Raw genomic sequence first — 24,346 nt, forward strand, 5'->3', positions numbered from 1 at the left:
TTAAAGATATTTTTATTATCAAACCTTCTGCTTACAGTTTGCGCTGTTTGTGTGTGTGCCCTTTTTGTTAACAAGCTTGTCTTTGTGACAGGAAGCTGAGCAGCAAAAGGTGTCGACAGCAACAAGACAGAAATCTCTAACATGTGTTTCTTTGTTCCTAAAAGCAGGCGTTCTAGGACTCCAGAGCAGATTCCAGTCATTTTGCATGTAGAGTATATTATGCATATGTCATACAGTTTAAGATGCAGGCAAAAAACAAACGACCCCCAAATTTGGTTTAATTTAAGCTATTGGGTACCGTATGTTTCTGAGACTTTACTGTTCTGCTGTGGCGATGAATGAAAATAAAACCAGACCAGCAGGGAGTGAAACCGCCAAAGAACGTGTGCCGATAAAGTAGCAGCACAATAACAACAGAATACTTTACCACACTATAAAAGAGAGCACAATAAAAATGCAATTAAATGCTCCAAGTAAATAGCCAATTAAATTTTTCAGCCTCAGATAGTTTAACAAAGCATTTTTTTTAAAGTGACAAAAGATTATAAGCAAATAAACATGTTTCAGTAAAAGTGGATAGGATTATAAGAATTTATATGAAAGCTACATTAACTGTTCCCTTCATTTATACTCAGAGTTACTAATAAAAGTTAAAAAAAAAGAAGCTTTTTTAAGTTAATTTTACTTAATTTTTCTGTTTTGCTGTTTATTTTTCCTGTAATTTGAGTTTTACGTTTTGTTAAAGAACAGCAGATTTCTTCTCTACAATTAAAGTGCGCCCCAGGGTGGCTGTGGCTACAATGTAGCTTGCCATCACCAGTGTGTGAATGTGTGCGTGAATGGGTGGATGACTGGATATGTAAAGCGCTTTGGGGTCCTTAGGGACTAGTAAAGCGCTATATAAATACAGGCCATTTACCATTTAAAGAACACACACATACATATATGCATGTATGTATGTATATAAACATACATATGTGTAATAATAACAGTTAGCATAACAAAGAGAATAGACCATAAGTAAAGACTTGCAATCAAAAATAAACATTAAAATTTTAATGATAAGCAAGGGAACATTGGTAAATAGTTTTTGATAAATACAATTCATATTTGGTGATAGGCACTGTATGGGTACATAACTACTTCAGTCTAGAAAAAAATACTTGTATTCCTTTGAAAGAAGAAGCAGAGGTCCAGAAATGGAGCCTTGTGGAACATCAGAGAACAATTTTGTTGGATTTTGGAAGTCTTTTAAATTCCTTTCCAGTTCTACAGAGTACGGTGAACATCAGACTGACAAACAGAGGATGAAGGATGGTGATTAACATTCAGAACATGCAGACAGCATGGGAACAAGTGTGTGTGTGTGCATTAATCAATGTGAAAGCAGCAGGTCACCAGTTTGTTGAATCGTTTGTCACGGCGCCAATGCTTTTGTCCTGCTCGGACTGATGCACAGCGAGGTATAGCAACACATTGAGGGCCTCCAAATCTGTCTGGGAGGATGGGAGATGTTTCTCACAAACAAGTTCTTGTTGAAATCTGCTCACCAGACCACCAGGTAGCTACTGGAGCATAAAAGAAGTTTGGTGGTGCTGCAAAAACTATGTGTGTTTATCCCAACACGTTTTATAATGCAGCTTCATCAAATTTCTCCTGTGTCTCCCAGTTATGTGTGCGATGTCCTTTAGCATCATGCTCTGACACGCTAGCTTGGGACTGTGGTGGCTGGTGAGAACCGGGAGAAAAAGAAATGCATTATGAGACCTTTGTGTTTTCAAGTTAGTTAATTTCCACCTCGCTTTTACTTTCATTTCAGTCTGTGGTTATGTGAGCATAAACTGAGGTCCTAGTATGGTAACATAAAAACACTAATGTTATTAGTGTTTTTATTTTTATTTTTTTAAAAACCTGTTTAAGCCTTGATTATACTTTGAATCTACAAGTCCACTAGTGTCTGCTTGGGCCCAAGAAGGACACAAGCAGGACTGCCAATTTTCTGTGACCATGCAGACTTCATATTACAATGTGTCAGCTGCCCATGTGCCCCAGGAGGCATACTTGAGGCAAACCTGCCCTTAAGTCAAGTCAAGTTGGCTTTATTGTCACTTCAACTATATACAGTTAGTACACAGTGAAGCGAAACAACGTTCCTCCAGGACCAAGGTGCTACATGCAACATAAATTTACAACATAAATTGACAAGAAGGGCTACTGCGTCTCTAACTGTCCATGTCCTGTACAGTATAATCAAGGCCTCATGTTTATATTATAAAAACTACTTGGTTAGGTTAAGGCACTTCAAAAAAACGTAGTAAATTTGTGAATTATTTTAGCTAAAAAGATTATTCTGAGCCACCTGAATACACTATAACAGTTAAATAAGCTACATAAACATTTAAAGTAATCAAAATGTAGCTAACTGGTAAACATCGTAATGCTACATAACAGTGAAGATGATTCCTAACTTTAGTTGGTGAATCTGCTCGATTTCTATCTGTATGTGGTGAATATGTATAAAATATGTCTGTTATTATACGTGATACTTAATTTATGTGGGATAAAGAAGGAGAAATAAAGACAAATTTTTATTAAAGTAGGAAGCTAGGTTAGCAAATCTTTTTTTCTGAGACCAATATTTGTGTGATACTCTAAGCACAGCTCAAGCTTTTTATTTTGCTTATACTCTTTAAATATGAACTTAAACTTTATTCATGATACATATCCTATTTGGTTATCACTGGCTTTGAGGCTTGATTATTTTATAGTTGTATAAGTTTTAGCTTAGCTTTAGTTTTTAAGCTAACACTAAAAAGGTACTAGACTGCACTGTCATTTTTTGATGGTTTTTATATCGCAAGGCTTCTCACATACGAATGCTAATAATACTTTGCCTCCACAATTTCTTAATTTATCAATTCTGAGCTAGTCTAAAACTCAAACTAGATGAATAACCTTTCATTTATAAAGCGTATTGACGTTATAGTTGGATAGCTTTCTCTTCTTTTAATTAATGGCATGTCCTGCAGTGCTCTAACTAGTCGTATTGTTTCAGTAGGGTAAAAGTCGCTCTGTTGTGCTGTCAAGATTGATAAAAGGAGATGAATTACTCCCCATCGGTCATTTTTCTTCCCTCTTTGTGTCTATTGGGCTTTTCTCACTTTGCTTTCCCACTTTTCTCACGTCTTATTTTGGAGCTGTGACCTCCCAGAGTACGACTCCACAAAAGGATTGCCCCATAATTGGATTAGTATGCAAAAATCTAGTCCATCCCTACAGACACATTAAATTACATTCAAATTAGCCTCAAAAAACAGTTTTCTTCAAAAACATTTGACGTTGGGTCCATATTTGACGTTAACCCACTTTTTCAAGAACCAATTCTTCCTTTGGTCTTTGTCAGTGGTCTCTATTGGTGCACTGGGTATATAATAACCTAGATACTTGTAGCCTATTTTTATAGTTTCCCCTGAAATAATTAACATTGTTTTGAGGATGCCAGAAGTACCTTGATCTGAGTCGTTAATGACAAAATAATAATAGCTAAAATAAAATGGCTATTACTCCTTATAAGGACTCATTCAATGTCCGTTGACTTAATAGGACTCACTCTGGTTCAGAAAAGTCAAGGTATGCTTCTTGTGTTTAAAATTATAAATATTGGATTTCATAAAAAAGTATGATTTGTTTTCACACACATGGGAGAGGCTGTAAAAGTTCTGGTGCCATTTCTGATTGTGTTTTTAGGATCTCCGCCCAGTGTGAGTACTTTCACCTGTAATAAGATGCTAATGTAGGTTTTGTTTGACATGAGCTGCTGTGTTTATCCCATATCTCCTCCTCAAAGCAGCTGGAGAGCATTAACACATGTGTGTATGTGTGCATGTTGTTGTGGTAAGAATCCTTTTTGACAGAGAGGTTTGAATTTATAACTGGGGACCAGATTTTGATCCATATTTCTACGAGTTACCGTCTTTCATATTTGAATTTATTTCTTATTTATCCATATCACTGTCACCTACTCCATAGGCCTGTTGTTAGGTGGTGGAAGTAACAAAAAGGGCGCTGGATTGGGGGGGGGAAAGGGACAAATATATCAAAATATCAAACTTTTATTATCCCTTCTTCTCCATGAAGCAAGAGTCAAAACGCATAGCTCACAAGCTACAAAGTAAAGGGTTTCTGATACTGGAGCTCTCCTGTACCTGGCCTCCAAAATGTTCAAAGTAGCAGCTAAGAAGACAAAAGAGCAGCCAGGACACATCCAGACAGGCCAATTCACAGCAGGCCCTGCGCTGGCTGTAACACTATCAGGCAATAAAGGATAAATGCACTCCAACAGACTGCTTCAAAGTAACACAGAATGCTCTGGAAAAACAACAAATATAAAGAAAATGATCCAGATCTACTTGTGCTGACAGAAACAGGAAGATGCATGCAACTGTAGAAACAATAAAATGACTGAAAACAAAATAATCAACCACAAACAGACGAAAACTAACTTCACAGAAAACAGACACGCAACAAATGCAAACTGATGTAAACCAAGGCCTTACTTCAAAATGAGACAAAAAACACAAAAGATGAAAGCAACAAAGAAGAGACACAAAACATAATTAGCTAAATGAATTAAATAAAACGTAAGTAGACACAGAAACACTTATGTAACTTTTTCATGTATTAAAATCATTTTCTTTTCTTTTTTAACTGTGAAGGGCTTAGCATGAAGTTTTCCGTGAAAATCCAAACAATGTGATGTTCATCGCACACTATCACAGATTCTTCATCCTGACAGCAGTCAAACTAGACTGTACTGTACACAAATGCAAACACAAAGGACTACATATTGCCACCCCAATGTACTTTATGTACATACAAAGATGTTTCTATTTGTGTATTTACTCTATATAGCAATCATTCGTAAATAGTAAGAGTTACTTGTAGAATTGTTATAGCTTCTAGTTGACTTTTTCTTACTAACCCTTGTGCTGTCATAATGTGTAAATTTGTCTAGTATAAGATTAACAAAGTCTATGACAGTCGACAGTTAGCAACACTAACTAACGCTAGCTTAGAAATTTGTTGTGGGCCTGATCTCCGACAACATCGAGACGGCCTACCTGGAGGAGATTAGGAACCTGGAGACCTGGTGCCAGGAGAATAACCTCCTCCTAAACATCAGCAAGACTAAGGAGCTGATCGTGGACTTCACTACAAAGCAGGCGAGGAATTACAAACCCCTCAACATCAGTGGCACGCCAGTGGAGAGAGTGGACAGTTTCCGATACCTGGGTGTCCACATCACTCAGGACCTGTCATGGTCCTGTCACATCAACACCCTGGTTAAGAAAGCCCGTCAGCGTCTCTTCTTCCTCAGAAGACTTAGAGACTTCCATCTGCCACTGAAGGTGCTCAAGAACTTCTACTCCTGCACCATCGAGAGCGTCCTGACGGCAAACATCTGCACCTGGTTTGGGAACAGCACCAAGCAGGACAGACGAGATCTGCAAAGGGTGGTGCGCTCAGCCGAACGCATCATTCAATCAGAGCTCCCTGACCTGCTGTCCATCTACACCAAGCGGTGCAAGTCCAAAGCTAGGAAGATTATGATGGACCTCTCCCATCCCAACAATGGACTCTTCTCACTGTTGAGGTCTGGGAAGCGCTTCCGCTCCCTTAAGGCCAAAACAGAGAGAATGAGGAGGAGCTTCTTCCCCCAGGCTATTCGGGGCCTGAACCAGGTGTAGGACTGGACTCTCCCAAACACGTCACTATAAGACTGGACTCTCATACACGTCACCACACGCACCACCACACATTTCCTATAATCCTATAATTCCTATAATTTATAATCCTTATCTTTATAATCTCTTCTGCTATTTGCACATTCTTTACTGTAAATTCCTAAGTTAATTTGTAAATTTTTGTAGTAAATTGTAAATATTGTAAAACTTTTCTTCTGTCATTTAATGGTCGGGCATTGTACAGCTACAAGCATTTCACCCCCATGTCATACTGTGTATGGTTGTGTGTGTGTGACAAATAAAATTTGAATTTGAATTTGAATTTGAATTTAGTCCACTAACGTTACCAAACAACTAGCTTCAAGCACAATACAGACTTAAACTTCTAAGGCCTGTTTTAGACTTCTGCTGAGAATCCTTGTGGAGCTTGAGGGGTAATTTAGGTAAGCTACAGTGGGGCAAAAAAGTATTTAGTCAGCCACCGATTGTGCAAGTTCCCCCACCTAAAATGATGACAGAGGTCAGTAATTTGCACCAGAGGTACACTTCAACTGTGAGAGACAGAATGTGAAAAATAAATCCATGAATCCACATGGTAGGATTTGTAAAGAATTTATTCGTAAATCAGGGTGGAAAATAAGTATTTGGTCAATAACAAAAATACAACTCAATACTTTGTAACATAACCTTTGTTGGCAATAACAGAGGTCAAACGTTTACTATAGGTCTATACCAGGTTTGCACACACAGTAGCTGGTATTTTGGCCCATTCCTCCATGCAGATCTTCTCGAGAGCAGTGATGTTTTGGGGCTGTCGCCGAGCAACACGGACTTTCAACTCCCGCCACAGATTTTCTATGGGGTTGAGGTCTGGAGACTGGCTAGGCCACTCCAGGACTTTCAAATGCTTCTTACGGAGCCACTCCTTTGTTGCCCGGGCGGTGTGTTTTGGATCATTGTCATGTTGGAAGACCCAGCCTCGTTTCATCTTCAAAGTTCTCACTGATGGAAGGAGGTTTTGGCTCAAAATCTCACGATACATGGCCCCATTCATTCTGTCCTTAACACGGATCAGTCATCCTGTCCCCTTGGCAGAAAAACAGCCCCATAGCATGATGTTTCCACCCCCATGCTTCACAGTAGGTATGGTGTTCTTGGGATGCAACTCAGTATTCTTCTTCCTCCAAACACGACGAGTTGAGTTTATACCAAAAAGTTCTACTTTGGTTTCATGTGACCACATGACATTCTCCCAATCCTCTGCTGTATCATCCATGTGCTCTCTGGCAAACTTCAGACGGGCCTGAACATGCACTGGCTTCAGCAGCGGAACACGTCTGGCACTGCGGGATTTGATTCCCTGCCGTTGTAGTGTGTTACTGATGGTGAACTTTGTTACTTTGGTCCCAGCTCTCTGCAGGTCATTTACCAGGTCCCCCCGTGTGGTTCTGGGATCTTTGCCCACCGTTCTCATGATCATTTTGACCCCACGGGATGAGATCTTGTGTGGAGCCCCAGATCGAGGGAGATTATCAGTGGTCTTGTATGTCTTCCATTTTCTGATGATTGCTCCCACAGTTGATTTTTTCACACCAAGCTCCTTGCCTATTGTAAATTCACTCTTCCCAGTCTGGTGCAGGTCTACAATACTTTTCCTGGTGTCCTTCGAAAGCTCTTTGGTCTTGGCCATGGCGGAGTTTGGAGTCTGACTGTTTGAGGATGTGGACGGGTGTCTTTTATACAGATGATGAGTTCAAACAGGTGCCATTCATACAGGTAACGAGTGGGGGACAGAAAAGCTTCTTACAGAAGACGTTACAGGTCTGTGAGAGCCAGAGATTTTCCTTGTTTGAGGTGACCAAATACCTATTTTCCACCCTGATTTACGAATAAATTCTTTACAAATCCTACCATGTGAATTCATGGATTTTTTTTTTTCACATTCTGTCTCTCACAGTTGAAGTGTACCTCTGGTGCAAATTACTGACCTCTGTCATCATTTTAAGTGGGGGAACTTGCACAATCGGTGGCTGACTAAATACTTTTTTGCCCCACTGTACATAAGTTAGAGATGGGGATTGTTCCTCTTCTGGGTCCCTGTCTTTGTTGTGGTCAGTTTTCTTTGGGGATAAACACATTTGTCTCTCAAGTTTTTCCAATTCTTTGTACATCCTCTTACATCCATAGTTTCGTCAATCGCTGAATTTGCTGACTTTTCTGAGTCCTTTTGGGGCTGTTATGGTTCAACTGTAGGGAAAAAGTAACGATCAATGCACATGAGGAATACTGAACAATCACAGTAGTTGCAGGCTGCGTAGACCTGATGTGAAGTTATATTTCTAGGGAGGTACGCTGCAGGTTATAGCACAGCTTTAACCTACATAAGTTTCAGAGGGGTTTGCGGTTATGATATAGCTTCAGATTTGTCGCTGAAGCATAGATCCCCAGTAAGCTGTGTTTCTTCTGCTAAGGTTAGCTAACACTAGTGACCCTGCTAACACAAAAAAGCTATTTACCAGCGCCTGTACAAATGTTATTACTGACACAATCAGGTCTGATTAGAAATGCTAGCTTAGCCTGTCAAATCACTTCTGCAGCTAACCCGTGTACAGTGATAATATCATGTTCAACACGTGATTCATTGATTTCATATAATTGCACAAATTAATAATGTTACCGCTAACATATGCCGTTAGCTAGCATGTATCTGACATTGGCAACTTAATAACAGTTAACTTTTTATTCCAATATTCAGTACACATGCTAGTCTCTGATGTGTTGTACAACACATGTTGTACAGCATATATGTCATCACTGTTTAGCTCATCTTCACTGTCATGGCTGAAGACGTCGTTAATAACAATGGTTTGGAAAGGTCACGTAGAGTTTTCTGAAAGAGAGAAAAAGATGCAAATATTTGCAAAGAAGTGCTAAACAACTATCACACTCACAACGACCAAAAAGAGGCAGGGACAATGACCAGTATCAGAGATGCAAACTAACTCATAACAACCACAAACAGACACAAAATAACGACAGAAAGAAGAAGATCAAAGTGAAACTAAAGATTAAAAAATCCATCGAGTTAAAAAAATGAGAACAAAATAACAACTTAACCCAGACATAATGCCTTCATGCACAAAGTCCTCACAAGGTCTGAAATAGTTCCTGGTCCCCACATGAACAGATTCATAGGTACACCCACACACCCGCTGAGCAGCCTGTCACTCAACTCCATTCACCTTTTAGCAGCGTCTCAGCAGGGATCACATCAACACTCATTCAGCAGGCACATCTCATCCCTCCTCAATCTTTCAGCACCAGTTAGGCTGTCTCAGCAGGGGGATGGCGGCTCAGTGTGTCCGTGTGTGTGTGTTTCTATAATCGACCCTTAATCCCCTCCCAATCCCCTTCTTCTCTGAAGGAAGAAAGGCAGGAGAAGAATGAATAACAGAAATGAGAGGTGGATGAAAACAGCTTCTGTCCTCCTGACTACAACTGCTGCTCTCAGCATTGGTAATTAAATCTGTTTTCACACATGCAAAGCAGCCACAGTGTTCGATTCAGTTACATCGGACATAGCGTAGACTTTAACCTTAAACTCGTGTGAGGACAGTGCAGGTAAAACAGCTTTTGTCAGACACTTTTTAGGGAATGGTTCTGCACTTTTAACAGGCAGATCTACAGTGTTGTGCAGGGCGTCGCCAAATTAAAGCCATTGTTATCTCTTAGAAACAGTTATTAATGCTTTTGTCACATCTTTATGAGTTGGACAAATTCCGCCTCGATTGTAAAGGCTTTAAAAACCTCAGCTGCTAGAGAAAAGCTAATTTTCTCAACTGTGAAATGCAAACCTCATTTGATTTGAAGCCATTCATGGATCAGTGACACAAAATGAACTCCATAGTTTGACTCACTGAGGTCCTTTCGTCTAATAACCAAAGGTGACCCAGCTTTAAAGGCTGCTGCTCTGGAGCGACATGTAACTATTTTTTTCCCCTCCAGTGACTTCCTGTGGCTGTGAGCAAAAACAAAAATTAGTATATGACTCTGCCTGAACTATATAGAGACTAATCAGGCTTAGGTGTGTAATCACTCCCAGAAAATCTACGTTGAGCCAAAAGAAAGTCCTGAAATTGTTCCAGAACTTTTATACAGTGTGTTGAGTACACCGTCATTGTTTCCTCACTGCTCATCTAATGAATCCTCTATTTTAATTATGTTTCAGTTTGCAGACGTTTATATTTATTGGTTGTATTTTTTTATATTTTATATTTTCTTTGCGCCAATTAGAAATCTGGCACCTATCTATACAGCATGTTAGCTTAATGCAGCTGGGGGTGATAACTTTTACGATGCCTCTCAGCAAGTTTAATTGGTGTAGGTGTCCAGAGTTGTAGCTGTATGGCCATGCAGAGAGTGGGGGGATTGTGGGAATTCAACTCATGCCAAGTCTTTTTTTGTTTTTTTTGTTTATTTGTTTGTTTGTTTGTTTGTTTGTTTTTTTGGGGGGGGGGTTGCCAGTGTCTCACAGGAGGATTTTTTAAAGTATAATGAATTTGGGTCATAATTAGTTATTTTAAAAATGCTAAATATGTCAGTTATGGCTCAAAATATATTAGCAAGATATGCTAATATATGGATGCATCTAAGCTGAAACCCCAAATCTGTTACCAGGCAGAAGAACAGCTGAAATATCAGCAGGGGAAAAAGGGAAGAATAGAATCATCCATCCATAGAATAGAATAATAGAAATAAAAAGAAGAAGAGAGAAAGGAGTACCTGGTACCAGGCTACGGTAAATGCCTACAAAAACAATGCCATGGACCATCAAGTCTGATGAAAAGCCACAGCAGGTATAAATGACGTCACAGGACTATTGGCTGTGATGCTATAATGACACACGCACATTAGGTGGTCCTCAATTGTTATGGAAAATGACTAAAACCGAGTTGAGCTAAATTACCAGTTCAGCTGGTAAAGGGCTAGTCCACAGGTCCAGTTCAGTGAGTCCAATTAGTGAAGTTGAACTAGCTGCTACAACCACCTAGTCGCCATTCACCTGTCAGTCAATCAAAAGGCCACACCCCTAACAGTTGTTATGATGGGTTAAGTTAGCAACAGAGATCAAAACTGTTTCTGCAGGAGTCTGTCAACATGTTCATTTAAAGTTCAACACTTTAACGCAGGAGTCTGTGGGAGTCCCAGCCTCCAGTGGTCGTTAGAGGAACTGCAGTTTATGTCCTTTTTTTGGCATTTCCAGCTCCAGAGGTGATGATGTGTTTAAAGGCCCCACAGGGATTTTTGGTGGAAGCTCGGAAGTAAACAAGGAGTTTAAAGTGACACCAAGAATAATGACTTTATTTACTAATCAGTTTTCTGAGTTTAACAAACAGGAGCTGAGCCTGCAGCTCACACACACACACAAACACACACAGCTCTGCAGACACACTGCCAGCTCACTCTGCCTCCCTGTGTGTGTGTGTGTGTGTGTGTGTGTGTGTGTGTGTGTGTGTGTGTGTGTGTGTGTGTGTGTGTGTGTGTGTGTTAGGCCATTTGGTGACTTTGGAAAAGCTGCGACCTCAGCACAGTTCCCAGGAAGGTGGTTGTGATGAATATGTGAGAGCCACATTTTGCTGTGCTAGGAAGTTGTGACCTCTCTGCATTTTGGCTGGTGTGGAGGTGGTGAACGCGGTGGAGGACGACGCTCTGTGGTTTGAGCTCTGTTCTGTTTTTGTTTTTCTGCCGTGGCCTCATACCTGACTCACAAACCTATTGCAGATCCCTGAGAGCTCCCCCCTCTCTGGCCCCCTCTCCCAGTCCCACACCCGCTTTTCTCTTGCAGCCTCTCTTTGCGGTCATGACGTCACGCCCCCTCCCATCCACAGTGAGGAGGAAAACTCGTGGCTGTGCGCAGAGGAGGCCACAGAGAAGCAGATCAGTGATCACAGACCGGTTTACTTCAGCTTCACCATGCTGGACACGCTCACCTTCCTCCTGGAGAAGCTCTTCCTCCTCGCGCACATCAAGCTCTCCAGCCTGCTGCCTCCTCTGGGCGTAGAGTGCGCAGAACCGCCGCCCACCAGCAAGCGCTGTGACCGGGAAGACTCACCGCCGCTGCCCGCCTCAGCCTCTCACCGGTTCCAGCGGGGAGACCTGCTGGAGGTTCCCCGGACTCTCTTCACTCACTTTGGCATCTACCTGGGCGACGACCGGGTGGCGCATCTCATCCCGGACATCCTCCCGGCGCTGACCGCCGACATCCGCCAGATCGAGGAGATGGTGACCAACACACGGCTGCTGGTAGGAGTCATCGCGAAGCGCGCCAGCGTGCGCGTGGACTCTGTGGAGGACTTCGCGTACGGCGCCGGGATCCTGCTGAACGCCATGGACCGCTCGGTGCGCAAGAGCCCTCTGGCCGGGGAGGAGGTGGCGCTGCGGGCGGAGCGGCTGGTGGGCACTGTCGCCTACAGCCTGCTATGGAACAACTGCGAGCACTTCGTCACCTACTGCCGCTACGGCACCGCGCAGAGCCTGCAGACGGACAAGGTGAGCCCGAGCCCAAGACCGACCCGGCGTGTTTTCTGGGTGTTTTATGTCTAATATCTCTCCTGATGGTAAACACATCGCAGTGAACAGGATCGATGAAGGAGAACCTGCTCTGTTTATGTGTCGTTGTATTTCCATTATAAAAAAAGTTCTGTAAACAAACTTTAAGTTATATTTGCCACAAGGTTTATTGCCCTCTTTGCCAGATCGATCTTGAAAAACAAATTTTTGGTGTCACTGACACTCAGAGTGACTCCGTATCATTTATGACAGATGTGTGACACATTTTAACAAATTATAGGCCAACAAGTCATTTATGACAGTTTAAGTGTAATTTTTGGCGCAACATCAGAGCGACAGTGACAGGGCTGCACTGATGCTTCACAGTGATACACTTTATTCACGGTAAGCAGAAACAGTTTGTTCTGCTGTAAATCTTTATTTATTCTCAACCTTTTGAATGTGGAGTCGAGGTGCATCCAAGCGTGTTTAAAAGGCTGTAAACAAAGCCCTGTTTTCCTTTTCTTTTACAGCAGTCATTCGATTTTGAATGTGTAGATGGTTTGTGAACTTGAGGCTGGATTTTTAAATGTGGGGCCACAAAAAATCTGAATCTGAACTCTTTATCTGTTACCTAGTTTGGTGCAGATGGCCGTGGGTGCTGGCAGAAAACGTGACACTGACTCAGACCTCAGGTGACATTCACAGCTCAAACTCTGGTGTCATTACACATTTTTAACGAGGAAATAGAACAAGATTCATGCCCTCATCCTTTTTGGTTTTTACATCTTTTCAAAGCCATCCACTTTGCCAGATCGGACCCTTTGCCGGGCTGATTCTAGACCACGAACCGCATGTTTGACATCTGTTTAGACTGATGAAGTAATATTACAACAGTTTTCACAGTGAAACACACTAAAAGTAAATAGTCACCTACATGACATTATTATTATTGATTGAATGCAATGACGTTACTTTAACATAGTAGCTTTTATCACTTAAGTGGCCTAAAAATAAAAAGAATCACAGCAAACAGGATCACAGCATCGTTTGCAGCTTAGGTTCACAAACAGTCAGTAGTTAGTTATTATTATTGCTGTAGAACCAGCTCACTGTGTTCTGCCATGCTCTAGTCTGGCTGCAACTTATTTCCTGTCCACAGATCTTTAAAAGTCCTACAGAGAGTAGAAGAGAGGAGTGGAAAGAAGCCATAATAGCAATAATCACGGCTAAAAACACATCCAAAATGAATGTGTGTGTGTGTGTGTGGGGGGGGGGGGGGTCTCTTTGTGCAGCTAACTCTGTTCACCGCAGTGATTTATTCAAGAGCTTTAAGTCTTCATTTTCAGACATTAAAAACAACATTTACAGCTCTCTGCCTTTGTTTCCAAGTGAATGTGAAGCTGCTTCTGAGCAGAAAAGGAAAATCTGGGTCACTCCTTGGAAAAGTCCTGAGAACAAGAGCTGCATTCAGACCAGAGTCGCCTGCCAGAAACCAAAAGGCAGCAGCAGAATCTGGGCTGGTACGCTCTGATGATGATAATGATGATGATGCAGCAGAGGCTCCTGCACATCAGAAAGCTGACCTCTCTGTGGTTAATTCAGATTGTGGTTAGGCATCACAGAAGCAACTCTGTTTGAGGCTGTTTGAGTTCAGATGGGTGCAGTCCTTTTGGGTTTGTCCAAATATCTGAAAAACTAGAGACACTCCAGTCAGCCTCAGCTTTACTTTATGCCCCGTGCTAATACAAAATGCTAATGAGAAAACAGATTATTAGCATGTTACACCATTTTCACCAGTTCCTCTGAACATCTAAGTTCAAAGTAAAAAGTTCGAAGTGAAATGTTCATTACATTTGACATAAAAGCACCAAAAAGTAAAAACAAACAAAAAAACTGACAGGTAATTAATATATTGAGTATTTAACACTCAGGAATATCATTTATTATTATTTGAGCACCAAAGCTATTTTTAGCTAACAGTTTACTTGCTAGCTAGGATAACTCAGCAAACATTGTATTTTTCTGTTGTTTTTCTTTGTTCGTGTTTAAGCAGTGCCTCAGTCACACATAGAGACCGGTCAGCGACCGCCTGGGAACCTCCAGTCTATTCAGTTTGATTCATTTTATTCATTTCATTTTATTTTATTTTCATTTATTCATTTTATCTATATAGTCTCCTAAAGGGGCTTTATATTCTAAGGTAAAGACCCCACAATGAAACGGTCCCTAGGTTGCTGAAGGGCGCTGCACCAACAACTTCCTTGTGATTGCATTGGTCATTAGAGGAAGGTTGCCATGGTTGCCAATAGTTTGCGTTAAATACAGATTTTACACTCTAAGCTTTAGTGAATCTTTAAAAAAGTGTGACTCAAAAAACTGAACACAGTAAAAGTTGTGGCTTACTGCAAAAACCCACACACATGTAAAAAAGAAAAAAAAGAAGGCAGCTCTTACTTTGAAGGTCAATGATTCCTGATTTACAGTTTGCGTTATCAGTGTCACTACTGCTTGGCGAGTCATAACAACTCAGCATCTTTCACACAAACTGCAGGTGACCGCAGCTATCAGTTAGCGACCAAGTCAATCGCGAGGATGTTTTTAGTGCACCACCAAATACATCTTTACGACCACTTTCACGCCACCAACCCCGTTAAAGTATATACACAGTTTTGGGACACAGCTACAGTTTCCCTAGCGACCAGTGGTTGGCAAGCAGTCTGTAGGCCTGTGGAACTGGGGCTTAATGCACTTGACCTACACGTAAAAAAAACAAAAGGCAAACCAGTTAACGTCACAGGGGGCGCTGTCTTGCACAATGTGCAGAAGAGAGACCTCTAGTGGTAGAAAGCTGTACATGCTCCTCAGCTAAAAAAAACAAACAAAGGAAAAATACATTTAAAAGTTTATTTTCTTGTACATTAAAAATATATATGTATATATCCATTTCTGAACACACATACAAAATGAAAATTCTTGCTGTATATAAAATATTATCCTATCTTATAATGAAACTGAAGCTAAACGCAGCAGGAATAAAGAACAGACTGTGGTTTCTCTCTTGCAGCAGAGAAACTTTCCCCTGATCAAGTTTCACTTCCTGCAATCTCTAACCTAAACATCAGACCTGTCTGCAGCCTCAGAGTCTGCCTCTGCAGGTTCATTTCAAGGGAGGCTAGGGGCCAACAGAAGCTCTTAAAAGGACCTCTGAGGGCCCCTCACAAAAATAAACATCAGGTCAATTATGGTCGTTATTCTGCTACAAGAGGTCGGCTTAGAGAAAGTCTTAAGACTGGTGCTTTGCTTCATTTGTATCAACCACAAAAAGCTCTTTGATTTGAGCTTTTTGGGTAGTCTTTGGGGGGAGGGAGTAGAGTGAACTTATCCTGTGTCTAATAGTTTTATCTGTGTATTGAGCGAATCACTGGGTGTAAATTGAAAAAAAAAAGGCCTATAGACCAACCAACCTACCTGCTTTACACCTTGGAAAACTGCTGAGTGTTTTGGGGAGTTGCCCTGGTTTTAAAAACTGTGTCACGTTGATTTGATTAGGGTTTTTTCCTCTCTGTTCACTGAGAAATAAAATTAATCCTGAGTTTATATTTGTCTTGTCACATTTAAAGCTCTTCAGCTGCTCTATTAATATGATCATAATTAATTTTGTGCCCGTTTTCGTCCTCTCTCTCCAGTTTTGCGAGTGGCTGAAGTTGCTGATCCGGGACCAGCGAAACGCCATGCTGACAGCACTGCTAGGGCTCCTTTCCATGGCTTATATGGGAATATCCGTCAGCACCGCCCTGCCAGCCTTCCTCATCCCCTTCACCTTGTGGATGGCGAGCTAAAAGCCGCCTGGAGCTGCACTTACTGTCAGCGTTCAAGCCTTACCGCTGGTTCAGAGCTCACTGAGCCGCCATATTGGAAGACCAACAGTGTGAACGCAGTCTTCTGCAAACATTTTAACTTTTCAAAAAACTTTTTAAAATTGTACTTCACCATCTGGTAGCTTTTTTCTGCTGCACAGAAAGTGATTTGCTTTTTATTTTTTCAGTTTTTTGTTTGTCTTTTTTAAAAAGAGGAAAAACTGGAGATGGGTAGTTAACAGAATTAGCAACAGGCTCAAAATTCACCAAAACTCAAAAATGTTGTGTCTCCAACGCAATTTGGTTGACTAATGATGTCTCAAGGTGAAAGGTTGTGCTGGTAAAGGAACCAAAGATGACTTATTTATTTTTCTATTGAGACCATACATACGGTTCTGAAGGGTTTATTGACTTGAAAAAAAAATTAACTCTTTCCATCTTGACCGTCTTAAAAGTCAGTCGTTTAATTTCCCTCCGTTTGAATGTTCCTTTTAGTACTGTAACCAGGTGAAGCTCGTGTGTAAATGTCTGCAGATAGTCTACATGACCTGATTGTTTCCTAACAGTCACAAGCTTTTGTACAGAATTATTTTTTACCTTTGTAACAATGTGCTGTGTTTTATATGTAAATAAAGGAAATGGAAGCAAACATATCTTGTATTCCTTATCAGCCACATAACCACATCGTCAATTCCACCCTTGTTGGAGTCTCCGAGGTTCTTCTGTCAGTCAAGGATGTGAAAGTTAGAAAAACTACTTTCCTTTTGTTAGAATTTTTAAGTCTTGTAAATGATTTTTACCAATGAAATTCAAAGACCTGACAAAGTGAAGAGATTCAACACTGAAACATTTGGGGCTGCATTTCAGTGCCGTTGGGGATTTTGATGAAATGATGAAAAGTAGCGTCCAACATAAAAATGTATGATCCACCGTGCAATACCATCTGGAAAGCATCTGATTGGCAGCAGCTTCATTTTTCAGCAGAGCAATGATCCCAAACACACACACTGCCGGTGCAGTAAAAGCATACCTGGATACAAAAACACTATCAGTCATGGATCGGCCTCCCCAGAGTCCAGACTTCAACATTACTGAAGCAGTGTGGGATCATTTTGACAGAACAGAACGAAAGGCAGGCAGCATCCAAAGAAGAGTTTTGGATGTCCTTCAGGAAGTCTGGAGAACTATTCCTCAAGACTACTTATAAAAATTACAATAGAACATTCAGGCTGTTTTAAGAATAAAGGTGGTCACACCAAATATCCACTTTCAAGCTTCGTCCCAAGTGTTTTGCTTCATACAACGCTTCTCATGTTTCTCATTATAAACGTAGTCTTCTGTGGATTGGTACACTGTTACTTCCATCTGTTGGTGACATGTGGGAACTACAACTACATGGAAACAATGGCTGCAGCTTATATTATCTGACAGATGGTAAGATTATGTTTCAAATCAAGTTTGAGATTCTGCATCAAGATTTTAAAGTTTATTTGTGACCAAGGCACGGATCTTTGATCACATTTAAGACTCTAAAATGTTGTTAGAGATCAACGTCAACAATGTAAAATGTGACTGTAGAGTGTGCTGCTCAAAAAAGGCTCTTAAAGGTTCCCAGCAGTTTCTAATCCCCTCTCTGCCCCACCCACCAGCAGAACAAAACCACACCGCAGACAGCTCCACTTTCCCCTTGGTCTCCTCTCGACATGTTTCCCCTGCCGCTCCTCGGTCTGCTTTTTATCTCAGCCTCGGGATTCGAGCCACCGGCGGAGAAGAAGAAAGAGAAGGAGAGTGAAGAGGAGCCGGAGTGTCATGGAGGGGAGAAGAGGAAGAGTAAATATGACACAATATTCACCAGAGGAGACCTGCTGGAGGTTCCCAGGACTCTCTTCATACACTTTGGGATTTACCTGGGTGGAGACAGGTAAGGGTGACAGACAGCTAGAATATCAGTGAAACAGTTCAAAGGTTTAAATTCTGTTTCAAAAAAGTGAAAATGTTTTTCCTTCCTTTCTCACCAATGACTCACACTTTCCATTTATTTTTCATGACTCCTTTCCTTTCCACAGAGTAGCTCATTTCATCCCAGACATCATGCCCGTCATCTCCAGTGACCAGTATCGGATCAGTCAGATGGTCTCCAACACCAGACTCCTACTTGGAGTACTGGCTAAGGTACACGAAGTGGTGCAGCAGCTGAGCATCCGGTTTAATGTGCAACAGCTTATTCTCTCATATCACATGACAGCAGGTAAAGAATCAGTCGTAAATGAGATCTAACCCGTGTCTTGTGTCTTCAGTGTGGCAGTGTGAGGGTGGACTCAGTAGAGGACTTTGCCTATGGAGCAGACATACGGGTCAACCCTATGGATAAGGTGACATCAGGACAAAACAAACATTTTAACTTCTTTAACATCTTATAATTAAAGTACTTAACACATTATTCTATTATTGATAAATCCTTAGTCTAAATAGTAATACACCCAAAGGCACTTTATTGGTATGAGATGTCATAAAGTTACATTTAAGGATTCTTTATACTATTTTTATGCTAGACTGTGGGCTTAATATACATGAACCCACTGTTGGGTTAATCCAAATTAGTGAGTAAAAAGAGAAACACTTGCCTGTGAAGCAACACCTTTTATAGCTTTAAACTGAGAAAAAGAGAGAACACGATGTTGTTTTTCAAATGTTTCTGGCCAACAAACTGGGAACTAACCTTCTAAATAAATGTTAATCTGAAGGGATTATAGATGTGGCAACAGCTGCAGGCAACGTAGGGTTATGGTAAATACTCGTGTACTTATATAGCGCTTTTCACCAATATTAAGTGCCTTTTTACTACAATTTGAGTGCTCTTTTTTTTTTTTACTACAATTGTGAATATAAAGCACTTTCCTACTGTAATCGGGCACTTAATCACTGTTCTGCTACTACTGAGACCTCAAAGTGCTTTTTTACTACAAGTCCTATTCACACAGTCATACAAACACTTTTTTCCTGTGCTTGAGCATTTTATCAAACATTCAAACACACACCCACACAGAGGAATCCTGGGGTTTGGGATCTTGCCCAAACATACTTCAACATGCAGGCTGCTCTCTTCTGTGTGCAGGTATTAAGCCACGCAGTGCTGAAAGGGGAGGATGTGGCCAGAAGGGCAGAGAAGCTAGAGGGAGAAGTGCCCTACAGCCTGCTGTGGTACAACTGTGAACACTTTGTCATGTACTGCAGATACGGCACTGTCATGAGCTTCCAGACATTTCAGGTGATCTTAGAGATGATAATGTGTTTTTTTCTTATTAATAGATGCATCTTAAAGTCACGTTTGGAAAATCAATCACACAACTGCACGACTGTTGTCAGTTTGTCTTTTATAGCTGATAGAAAGCTCAACTTATTATTGTAGTTCTCCTCAGTTTATGTGGAAGCACTGAAAGCAGCTGTAATGGCACCACTTGTTCGTCTCTGGGTGGGTAAATGCCACAAAATTCAACATTCAAGGTCCAACTCCTCAGTGGGCGGCATGGATTCAAATCCTGCTCCTGACTTTCGAAATGAAAAATGGAATTAAGAAGTTAAGCTGCTGAAATAGCAGTTGAAACGCTTGTGATGTTTAAACTATGAAGGTAACTGACTGTCACAGTAAAGCAAGAACAGGACAGGAACCTCCTTGCGATCAGGGGAAATGAGCAATTTCATTGAATTTCTTCATATTTAGCAACCAATCTGGTCAACCAGCTGTTCACCAACATCTTTAATCTCTTGGGGGTCTTTTTTTAATGGCAAGGCAATTGCACAGGAGACCTGTAATCCACAATTTGGATTACCTGCATCCTCCTGGTTGGCAAATAATTGCACTTTATAAAAGCAGACAGATTGCTAACCTGCTGCTTTCAATCGGTTTCAGTCTGCAATACCAGTGTGTGACATTCTTCACTAGGGGGCGCCACTCGACAGCATATCAGTGAATGCATTTAAACAACCATCGGACAATCTATCCTCATGTAAAAACTTCTCACCCAAACTCTGACCTTAAGGCTCAGAATCTCTGAAAGAACAGCAAACAGCTCCTCCAACAGTGAACACACATCAGATCATGCTTCTTTCCTACACTTCAGCTGCGAAGCAGTTGTTTCCTGCTGCAGATTAACACTGACCACAGATCAGACCAGCCTGCCTCTTTAATAGGGTTAAGCCTCCCTGTTGCAGCAACAGGCCCTGAGTGAAAGCTCTTTTGTTGTTGCTGCATTGTTCCGAGGCCGTCTGATTGCAGCATGCGATTAAAAGCATGTACCATAATCGTGAAAGAAGGCAGTGCATGAACTGGAGGAAGACGAGTGTGGCAATTAAAGTGAAATTTAAAAAGAGCAAAGCGGCTTAAAGAACGTCATTTGGATAGAAGACTTGTAAAAAAGCGAAAGTTGTAATTAAAGACAGCTGTGTGGTAGCATGGCAGTACCTTTAAGATTAGACAATTTATCGGTCAGCTGATAAACAAGCACAAAAGCATGTGTTGTGGATGGTTTTCACTTGTTTCAGAAGTGACTGTCTACAAATGTAAAGCTATGAAAACCAGATTACTGTGCAACTACTCCATCTAGTGGAAACACAGTGCTGATTTTAAACTCTGCACTGCAGTCCAAAAGAACACACACTCACTGGCCAATTTATTAGGTATACCTTGCTAGTACTGGGTTGGGCCTCCTTTTTGCCTTCTGAGCCATCTTAATTCTTAGTGGTCCAGATTAAATAAGGTGCTGGAAACATTCCTCTGAGGTTGGGGTCCATATTGACATGATGTCGTCACACAGTTGCTGCACATTTGTCAGCTGAGCATCCATGATGAGCAGTTCTACTACTTCCCAAAGGTCCCAAATAGATCCGGTGACTTTTGATGCCATTTCAACTCAGCGAACTCATCGTCACGTTTGAGAAACCAGTTTGAGATGATTTGAGCTTTGTGGCATGTTAGGGGCAACTATTCATCAGGAAGATGGGTACAAGAAGGGACGGACATGGTCAGCAGCAATACTCAGATGGGCTGTAGGTTTAAAAAAATCCTCAGCACCATTACACCACTGGCAGCAGCCTGAACTGTTGTTACAAGACAGGATGGATTCATGCTGTTTACAGCAAATTCTGACTCTACTATCTGAATGCTGCAGCAGAAATGGAGACTCATCAGACCAAGAAGCATTTTTCAAATCTTCTGTTGTCCAATGTTCTGTTTTTGGTGATCCCGTGCAAACTGTATGTTTAGTTTTCTGTTCTTAGCTGACAGGAGTGACACCCCTGGTGCAGTTATCTGCTGCTGTTGGTCTTTTACATATCTTGGTTGCATCGAGTGGTTATTTGAGTTACTGTTGCTTTGCTATCAGTCAAACCAGACACTCTCTGACCTCTGACATCTGACATCAACCAGGCATTTTCACACGGAGTGAAAAAAAAAAAGTCTCTGCAAACCTCAGAAATGGTTGTGTGAGAAAATCCCAGCAGATCACCCGTTTCTGAAACACCCAACAAATCATCTTAAATCATCTTTCTTCCCCATTCGGATGCTCAGCAGGTTGATCATGGCCCTAAATGCACTCAACTGCTGCCATGTGATTGGCCGATTAGATATTTTTGTCAAAGTGCAGTTAAACAGGTGTGTCTAAAGTTAGGCTTGTGACTGTGACACTGGGAAAATTTCAGGTACCACTCTAATAAAATAAAAACTTTTCCTTTCAATTCATTTCAACACAAAACTGAATATTTGCCCCCTATACACGTCAGTGTATTTCTTTCCTCACACTATAAGACGAGCAGATTAAGGGTTTTAAATTACCATCACTATAATAGATGGTTTTACATTATTGCCTTTCTTCTTCTTCTCCTCATCAGTTCTGTAAGACGATGAGGAAGCTGCTACTGAGTCAGCGTGTTGCCAAGTCAGCGGCAGTGCTGGCACTGTGTTTGGTGCTTTACCTGCAGGCTGTGAGTCTGTGCTCTGTGCTACTGGCTGTTATACTGCCTTTCCTCATCTGGATGGCCTCATGAAGAAAAACCAGCCATTCAAACTTGCAGAAATTTGCCCCCTGAACAACAAAACATTCAAAAAGGAAAATTCAATAAAATATTTAAAGTTCAATAAGTGTTGAGTCCTGGCATTTTACAGACTTTTAGTCTGAGTCATCACCAAGAGAAAAAATGTTTGGAGTCGAGGAGAACAAGAAAAATAAGCTTGCCTTATTTCTTGTATGTTCAAGTCATATATTAAATAAATTTTTATTTTAATTCAGCAGACTTGAGTCTCTGTCTTTTCCAGGTTACTTCAAGTGTAGATCTGCTTTAATCACAATTTTAGTTCAAGAAGCAAATTTATTAACATAACATGATTAGTATATGGTTTTGTGTCATTTTATTATTTTTTGTTTTTATTAGATAATTATTCCAAAATTATTTTACACATGCTTCGTTTACATTTTGTAATTTTGTTATTTTTTTATTGCTCCTATTTCGTTTCATTGGTGTTATAGTTTATTTGTTTTTTTAATGTAAATAAAATCACATTTAGATTTTTGGAGGGGTATATTAATTAATTTATTATTATTATTATTATTATTATTATTATTATTATTATTATTATTATTATTATAAAACAATTTCCAAAGTTCAGGGTCATACTTTAAGATTTTATTTTGTTTTATTAGATTTTTTTTTTAATCTTTTTTCTGTTGCCCCGCCTATACAGAGGAACGTTGTGATTGGCTGACGGGAGGCCAGCTTCCTGTCACTCACAGGTGTCAGGTTGGCCCGGCCTCTTTTCTCGGTGAGTCGTTGATGAAGAGCGCAGCATCGTCCGGGAACGGGAGGGTTTTATTTCATTGTGACAGGAAATGGAGCTGGAAAGAAGCGGTAAGATTTTATCCGACCCAAAATAAAGTTTCATTATCATGGTTTAATGGTTTACAAACGGTCGGACGAAGAGAAAGTTTAAGCTATATCACGGAACTGCTAGCATGCTGAGTTAGCAGCGGATCGTTGGCTGCTTTTAAGCTTTAAACGAATAAAGCTAGCTACACGAGCAGTTTAGAAAGAAACTATTAGTGTTAAATGTTGCTGTTTGGCGTTAAGATGTGAAGTGAACGCTTGAAAGTGTGAAAAATAAACTACAAAAGCAAATGAAAGCTAGTTTAGCTTTTATAGCGGCTTTAGTATATACAAAACGGTGACTTAGAAAACAGGCAAAAAGCACAGATAATATTTTCAAGAGAGTAAAATAAATTATAAGACACTAAAAGTTCACATCACCCTCGGGTTCAATTTCTGAGTGTTGCAGTCTCACCTGAGCTGGCAGGTAACCTAGCTGTTTGTCGGACAGAGGATCCCATGGAGGGAGACGTGGACACGGACTCGGGTGAAGAGGCGAGGCCGCTGGTGATGGAGGAGGACTTAAAGGTGATCTGTGCTAAAGAGATGGCTCTGCTGTCCCTGATCGATAAGACGGGCTACAACATGGTGCAGGAGAACGGGCAGAGGAAGTACGGAGGTCCACCTCCAGGTATGTCAACCTGCGACACAAGTAAAAGAGACAAACAACAGCCCCGGGGTAGCTCTGGAGTCCCGTTTGTGTCAAAACAGATGTGTATGAGAGAGGCAGGTACCAAGGTGGCTTCCTGGTTAGATGTGAAGCAGAGATCGGAGGGGAAACTGTGGGCTTTGTTTTCATTAAAACCATTTTATTTTTATTAAGGCATACATTTGAATTCACTAATTTTAATTATTTGCACTTTTTTAAATAACTGATGATATTCTTCTTTATTGCAGTTCATTGTATTTGTGTAAAACTGAAATATTTTGCATCCTGTTCTTTTGATTTGGTGATTTTATTTTTAGTATACAGTACTCGTTTAACTAACAGATAAACACGTCTTTTATATATTCATTTTGCTTTAGTGAGTTTCAAATAATTTATTTTTGCACATTTAATTTTCTTTACTTTTACAAATGTGAATTATTGTTTTAATTAAAAAGTCAATTCAATAATAAATTATTATTTATATATTCTAAATTTTATTTTGACACTTTAGTTTACTGATTTTAATATAAATTATTTAAGTTTTAATTTTAGTATTTAAATTTATTTCAATTATTAAATTAATTTGTTACATAAACTTTTTTTTTGTAAGTCATGCATTCATTTTTTAC

The 24,346-nt window shown here is 40.5% G+C and overlaps 3 protein-coding genes and 1 long non-coding RNA gene across 6 annotated transcripts in view; 3 read left to right on the forward strand and 1 right to left on the reverse strand.

Annotated features, from left to right (window-relative positions):
* The first annotated feature begins 11,328 nt into the window (after window positions 1-11,328).
* Window positions 11,329-16,796, forward strand: LOC147334510 (lecithin retinol acyltransferase-like). Its single transcript, XM_086272936.1, has 2 exons — window positions 11,329-12,293; window positions 15,983-16,796. The coding sequence occupies exons 1-2, from the start codon at window positions 11,718-11,720 to the stop codon at window positions 16,133-16,135; spliced, it is 729 nt and encodes a 242-aa protein (XP_086129062.1). The 5' UTR covers window positions 11,329-11,717; the 3' UTR covers window positions 16,136-16,796.
* Window positions 16,797-17,660: 864 nt separating this feature from the next.
* Window positions 17,661-23,811, reverse strand: LOC147334511 (uncharacterized). Its single transcript, XR_015126199.1, has 5 exons — window positions 23,484-23,811; window positions 22,124-22,233; window positions 18,432-18,514; window positions 18,169-18,320; window positions 17,661-18,060 (listed from the first exon to the last, which is right to left on the reverse strand). It is a non-coding gene; the product is annotated as an uncharacterized LOC147334511 (long non-coding RNA).
* Window positions 17,829-22,436, forward strand: lratb.2 (lecithin retinol acyltransferase b, tandem duplicate 2). The gene is made up of 5 exons (XM_086272975.1): window positions 17,829-18,074; window positions 18,220-18,325; window positions 18,451-18,525; window positions 19,269-19,421; window positions 22,040-22,436. Exons 1-5 carry the CDS (start codon window positions 17,857-17,859, stop codon window positions 22,193-22,195), a joined length of 708 nt encoding a protein of 235 aa, XP_086129101.1. The 5' UTR covers window positions 17,829-17,856; the 3' UTR covers window positions 22,196-22,436.
* rbm46 (RNA binding motif protein 46) overlaps window positions 22,905-24,346 on the forward strand; it is a 31,190-nt gene continuing 29,748 nt past the window's right edge. The window contains exons 1-2 of one of the 3 annotated variants that reach the window (XM_086272956.1): window positions 22,905-23,053; window positions 23,520-23,699. In XM_086272956.1, coding sequence (XP_086129082.1) covers window positions 23,035-23,053; window positions 23,520-23,699 — 199 coding nt within the window. In that variant the 5' untranslated portion in view covers window positions 22,905-23,034. Of the gene's footprint in view, window positions 23,054-23,495; window positions 23,700-24,346 lie in introns of all 3 variants that reach the window. The other 2 variants (XM_086272964.1, XM_086272947.1) reach the window with 2 other exon arrangements.

Source organism: Aulonocara sp. 'chitande type north' Nkhata Bay, linkage group LG3, assembly GCF_057382095.1.
Source record: "Aulonocara sp. 'chitande type north' Nkhata Bay isolate Kocher_YH1m ecotype deep benthic linkage group LG3, A_spYH_male_GT1.1, whole genome shotgun sequence".
NCBI lineage: Eukaryota > Metazoa > Chordata > Actinopteri > Cichliformes > Cichlidae > Aulonocara > Aulonocara sp. 'chitande type north' Nkhata Bay.